Genomic DNA, 6,000 nt, shown 5'->3' on the forward strand with positions numbered 1-6,000 from the left:
CACTATTAGTAAGTAATTACATAATATTTTTCTGTGTGCGTGTTTTGTCAGCTGTTTGGAAGGCTCAGCTTTTCTTAGATAAAAGTAGGGGGGGCGCCAGGGAAAAAAGGATCGGAACCACTGATATAGATCATCATGCACATAGTATATTTTATTATTTAACCTGAGGCTGAGTTCTTGTTTGTTGCTGAGCTGTTGCGATCAAACAATGAGGAGGAAGATGAAGTCGGACCAGAGGCAGGACTTGGTGTGTGATAGGGCTGAAGGATCGCCTCAACAGCTGTGGCCCCTAAATGACAGACATTCATACAATACAATAAATAATCATAGCTGCAGCATGATTTATTGTGCCCCCCCATCCATGGTGTCATGGATGTTTGTTTGTGTATGTTATACAGTACCAGTCTTGAGAATGATCTGTTGCTTGGAGCGGTGCAGGGCCAGGAAGGGCCAGACTGTCAACAGACAGTTCTCAGCAGTAGCACACAACCTAACCTTAAACCTGGAGGGAGAGGAAGGCACGGTCACAGTTAAGTTGGTAGACTAAATCAACTTTAAATTTATGGGTTTTAAGGATAAGGCTGTTGATATTCTCTTATTTTTGTTATTGTTCACAAATCCAATGAAAAGTCCAAAACCAACAGTTCGTCCCTCAATACTTTCTGACTTGCCTACTACCCTCTGGGTTCTGAACCCCAACAGCTCACAAATATAAAGCTTCATCTTTCATTTTCACTAATTTCCTAAAATAGCTGGTCTACTCAAGCAGGAGGGAATCTGTTGGGGACAATTTTCAGCGGTGGATTAATCCACATTTGGTGCTGTTTTGAGTATTTCTTTCTTTTTTTTACACTAGGCAATTAAGCTAGTCTAAGTTATGTAAAAAAAAAAGAAACTTGAATTCTGAAGGTGTACGGTTGGAAAATGTTTATGTATTGCTCAACCCATAACCCCAATACAGCATCTTTGTATCAGTTAAATAGAAAGAGGAGTGTCTGTATTTTTAATGGTGCTGAAAATCATACCTTCGGGATTTCTAAATACCCTGGTATACCGTAATACCCTAATACTTCCCAAGCCCAGTAGACAAAAAAACAAAGAGACAAAAGGTGATGTGAGGGGTGGTGTTTTAGAATAACCAATTACCTGTTGTGGAGGTGGTCAGTGAAGGTGATAGTTGTGCAGACGGACAGAGGGACGGTGGAGCAGAAGGACACACTGCAGATTAGAGAGGCCACATTGGCCTCTTGGTTCTGGATGCCAACGGGATATCTCTATGGTTGCAGATAGAGTGGGAAAGAGAGTTAATTTCACAGATCGTGACAATATTTCTGTGCCAAAGTGCTAGTCAGGAAAATCAGTTACACTAGTCATATGAATCCAGTTTGTTTCACCTGAGGAACAGATGGATTCAGTGACAGATCTGGACACACAAAATTAGGTTTTGCTCATGCTGCTACAAGATCTTCAAAAATTGACTGGGGAGACATCAGCCTCATGTTGCAACTGGAAGTTATATAGATGTAATGGTATCTGGACAGTGTTTGATTATGGTGTAAACAGCATGGCCATTGAAGATGTCTGACCATAGTGTGGACCTCCATTTATACAGTCTTAAAAAATACAGTCCACAGAGAATATTGCATGTAGCCCTTTTTATATTCAGTCTATGATGTAGCCAGATATGGAAACTACAGAACACAACCTTGCAAGTGAAATTCAAACCAATTACATTTAGAGCAGTATGTAAATTTGGTCGCTCATCCACGTGCTAGAATACACTCAAAGGATGAATTGCATTCATTAACTTTAGTTGTACATTTTTACACGACTACATAATTTCTTCTTGACTGGGAGGAAACATCTTTTATATCATAAACCACCAGTGAAACAAATACAGTGCAACTTATTGTAGACAGCATCTAAACCATCTGACGCAAAACTCTTCACTGAGGCAAGTAACAAGAACAACATCTGTTTTCTTGTCAGATGGTCCTCTATTTGTACAGGACTGTACCTGATCCAGGTTTTGAGCAGGGATGTTGTTACCCTCAGGAAAGATGACTGAAACAGGCTGTATCTTTGTCCCATCCTCCAGTTCTACTTCATCCACCTCAGCTGATACCATAGTTCCACTGGAAGATAAACAGTGGATTTGTAAAAGAACATGCAACATCCAGGTATGATGAGACTTAATAAAAAGCTCAATAAAAGTTACTAAATGGACTTTGAGTGAGATTGTTTGTCAAAACTAAAAGTTTTAACAAACCTAATGGGAAGTCCTTACAGTGCTGTGAAGAAAAATATATAAATACAAAATATGAACATTTATAATTCTACAACGCTGAGAAAATTCCATCCACTGACGAAAAGCATGTGACATGTTCGAAAGCTACAAAGCAGCTACTAAGTGGACCATGTGGTTCAGTCAACTGCTGTCTCCAAGGTCAAGAATACAATTTGAAACTCATCCAAAACAGATGTTTAAATAGATAAATATATACCCAATTGGAAAAAGTGTGGTTCTGAATAAATTATAATTTATAATAAATTATAAGATTTATGGCTTTTTTTGGTGGAGATTATTGCAATAGTTGAACCTTGCAGATATCAAAGCATTACTCTGTGAGAGCTTGCTGAGAGAAAGAAAACCTGCTACTTTTTCAGATGATAAAAAGCAGATTTGGTGACATAACCTATATGGGCCTTTTATTATTTAAGCTATTTTACAGCGTTTTGAGAAATGACTATCTACTGAGCAGCACTCAAGTAGTACCAAAAAATAAGTTTACTGGGATATATCAAGTTCAAGTTTCTTGAATTACCACACGGCTAGGCTGGTGGAATTAATCTCAGCACAGAGGGAATGGCTGTAACAATACACCACATACAAATGATCCTATTATCATCAACTACTTGACTACTAAGGCAGCCTCTGTACTATGAGAAGCCTGAAAACCAGACCGAAATATTTCTACTTTATTGTTTCAGTTGAGAAAACTATTTCTTCGCATGGAGACCAGTTTCTCAAAAATTTTAAAAGTAGCGACAATGGTAGATGTAAGTGAAAATGAAAGATGTATGATAAAAACTAGACAACTGTGGTTTAAGTGCTAAATTTAAGTTGAAATGTGTTAATAGAAAATGTTTGGTAATGAGAGTACAGAAATCCTTCTAAATCAAATGATCAAAATTGAAACATTGAACAATGATTAACATTGAAAGCTATGCAATGCATCCGGCTGTATTGATATGTGTGTTCTCGCGTAGCACCCTCTGCACATTGCTTGTGGGTAAGTGTTGTTTTAGCATGTCCACCGTGCTCTACAGTAGATTTTTTTGAGGAGATAAAGATATTTATGCATGCACTATGTTCTTCTGTTTAGTCATGGAGATGTTGGTCTTATTGGCTTACAATGTAAGCAAAATCCAACATTAGTACAGACCTTCCAGTTAATGAGTCCTGGCTTCAATGATAAAAATCCCACTTAAATGAATAATGTAGTCAGTTGATGTGTGTGGCAGTGTTTCCACTGCAGTCATTTAGCTCCAATGGCTCAACACAGCTGGTAAATTGCTACAAGCTAGAAAAATGTAAATACAATAAAAATCCATCATTGTTATTGCTCAGCTTATGCAAAAAAGCTGACAACTAACACTGTGATCGCAAAGAAGTGGCCCATTTGTCATGATCCAAATAATCAGAAGTATGGCATTCGTAAAATGTAACTGGAACTGGAATAGCTTTAGGCCTGGGGTGACCAGAAAACACAGTGTATGTGTGTGTGTGTGTGTGTAAACCAACTTAGGGTATCCTAAGGCCAGCAGGGTGAGTGTTGCAGTTGCATTGCTTTCCAGGGGTACTGGTGTAAGGAGGATTTGAGGGGGGTGGATGGTGATACAGGAAAGCTGGACAGTAATAGTGATGGACAGTTCTCGGTAGGGTTGTTGTTCCTCCTCTCCTGCCATCCCCTTGTCTCCCTTGTTTCCCACATAAAGAGGGATGGACAGTTTGGTCACTCGTCTAGAACCTAGGTGAAAAAACGTACAAATCACGTTAAGAACACGGAAGCAAGTTACATGGAAGTAACTCCAGTTCTACAAGTACAAGCACACCGTCACTCACTATCACAATGTTAATGAAAGAATGTAAACACAAAGCGGCCTGATCACGTATGATACGCGCATGCATCTAGTTGTGTGGTGGTGCTATCAATGGGTCATCAGTATACATGTCAGCACCTACGGTTCATAAGTTAAATTCCCAAAACTGTCAGTGCGTCATGACAAGGAGAGCCCTGTGTTTAAAGGGGATAAAAGTAGTTGTGACTGGCCATGATTGTCAAGCCTCTAATTTTCTGTGGGTAAAAATATTATTATATGGTATTCCAAGAGGATAACATTAAAGGCTCTATCAAGCCATAAGGAAGTCTTATGTATTGTGAGGCTTCACACAGACAGACAGGTGAAAAAGTAAAGCATTTTTCCTGAAACTATTGGACAAAAATGACTGGCCTGTTTCTGGTGGCTCTCACCTTGACAAGAATAAGTATTGCCTCAAGAGGCTGGGTCCCAGTGAGAAACATAATTCTTAATTTATGGTCCATCACTAAAGATTATTAAGGCTCCATGATTTAACATAAGAATATTCTTTAACTGAGGATTATTTTAATTTAGATTTAGTTTATGTTTTACTTTATCTTAGCTTTGGCCAATGTGAAATTATATGGGCTGTTACACTCTGTTAAGCTATGAAATATGTTGTGCATTATCAAGTTTTACTCCAGACGTGTATTTGTGTGTGTGGGAGAAAGGGGTCGAGTGATATAAATTATGATGGTGTGATTTGAGAGTGTGTAAGAGAAAAATTATATTTACAGTTCCATGACTCTGTATGTGTGAAAGACGGGAAAGCAGAAAAAAATAAAGTAGTCGATCATAGTGTGTGTGTGTGTGTGTTTGTGTGTGTGTGTGTGTGTGTTCATTCATTTCTCACCTGCTCTGATAACCTCAGGGCTGATGCTGACCGCCAAGCAGATCGACTGACCGGGCCCCAGACTGCCTGATGATGGAGCCACCATACATAGCTTCTCCTTTCTTCTGTCTTCTGCTGGGCCCGCTATTGCATTGCAGTCAAACCACCAGGTTACATGCTCCCTGACTCCCCTATGCCAAAACACACTCTCTTCACACACTGCTTTCAGCTCCACTATCTGCTGAGGGGAAGCAAAGCAAGAAACAGAGTTGGATGAGAAGGAAATGAAGAGAAATGAACAAGAAAATCTGAGGAAAAGAAAGAATCCACCAACGCTGATTCCTCGTTTTACAAGAAACTTGACAGTTATCTATACGTAAACAGTCACAATTACATATTACATATAGGATTTAACCAAATCAGCAGCCTTTTTCATAGCAGCAGTTGACTTATCATTGACATTCCCACATCTAAGATTATGAAATTGTCAAATACATAATCTATGCGGAGGTTTTATCCTCATTTTCTTAGCTGAGGACCTTCTTTAGCTATCTTGACAGATTAAAGAAATATTGGGGCTGTATGAGGTGCTTATCCACAGTCAGTGTATTACCTGCAAATCAATAACATCTAAAAGAACAGACAGCACAGAGTATAAGAAAAAAAGAAACAAGCAATAATTTGTCAGAAGGTGGTGTCAGATATTTACTAGGACGGCACATACTGCATGATGACAGGTAGATGTGAAAGTCAAAATGAAAACTACAAGGGAGAAAAGAGGATGAGGAGATCCAGTAAGAATGTTGAGGGAAAGGGAGCACAGTGAAAAACATGGAAATGGAGGGAGGCAAGAAATTGATAGGCTGCAGACAAGCCCTTGTTGATACCTTAGTGTTAGCATCAGACTGTAGTGCCAAAGGCTCCACATGGAACTGTAGGCTAGAAGGGGACATTTCCAGTGGGGCGCACAGCACTAACAAACATTTTAAAACAGCAAGGGAAAGAAAAACCATCACATTTAACTA

The 6,000-nt window shown here is 39.1% G+C and overlaps 1 protein-coding gene across 7 annotated transcripts in view; it reads right to left on the reverse strand.

Annotated features, from left to right (window-relative positions):
- The window catches only part of LOC123973402 (cilia- and flagella-associated protein 47-like), a 71,501-nt gene that overhangs the window by 38,856 nt on the left and 26,645 nt on the right, over positions 1-6,000 (reverse strand). For all 7 annotated transcript variants that reach the window (XM_046053422.1, XM_046053430.1, XM_046053413.1 and 4 more), the window contains exons 26-31: positions 4,997-5,062; positions 3,806-4,031; positions 2,018-2,135; positions 1,147-1,274; positions 402-502; positions 164-289 (exon numbers count right to left, since the gene is read on the reverse strand). In XM_046053422.1, coding sequence (XP_045909378.1) covers positions 164-289; positions 402-502; positions 1,147-1,274; positions 2,018-2,135; positions 3,806-4,031; positions 4,997-5,062 — 765 coding nt within the window. The remainder of the gene's footprint in view (positions 1-163; positions 290-401; positions 503-1,146; positions 1,275-2,017; positions 2,136-3,805; positions 4,032-4,996; positions 5,063-6,000) is intronic.

Source organism: Micropterus dolomieu, linkage group LG01 (genome assembly GCF_021292245.1).
Source record: "Micropterus dolomieu isolate WLL.071019.BEF.003 ecotype Adirondacks linkage group LG01, ASM2129224v1, whole genome shotgun sequence".
Taxonomy (NCBI): Eukaryota; Metazoa; Chordata; class Actinopteri; order Centrarchiformes; family Centrarchidae; genus Micropterus; species Micropterus dolomieu.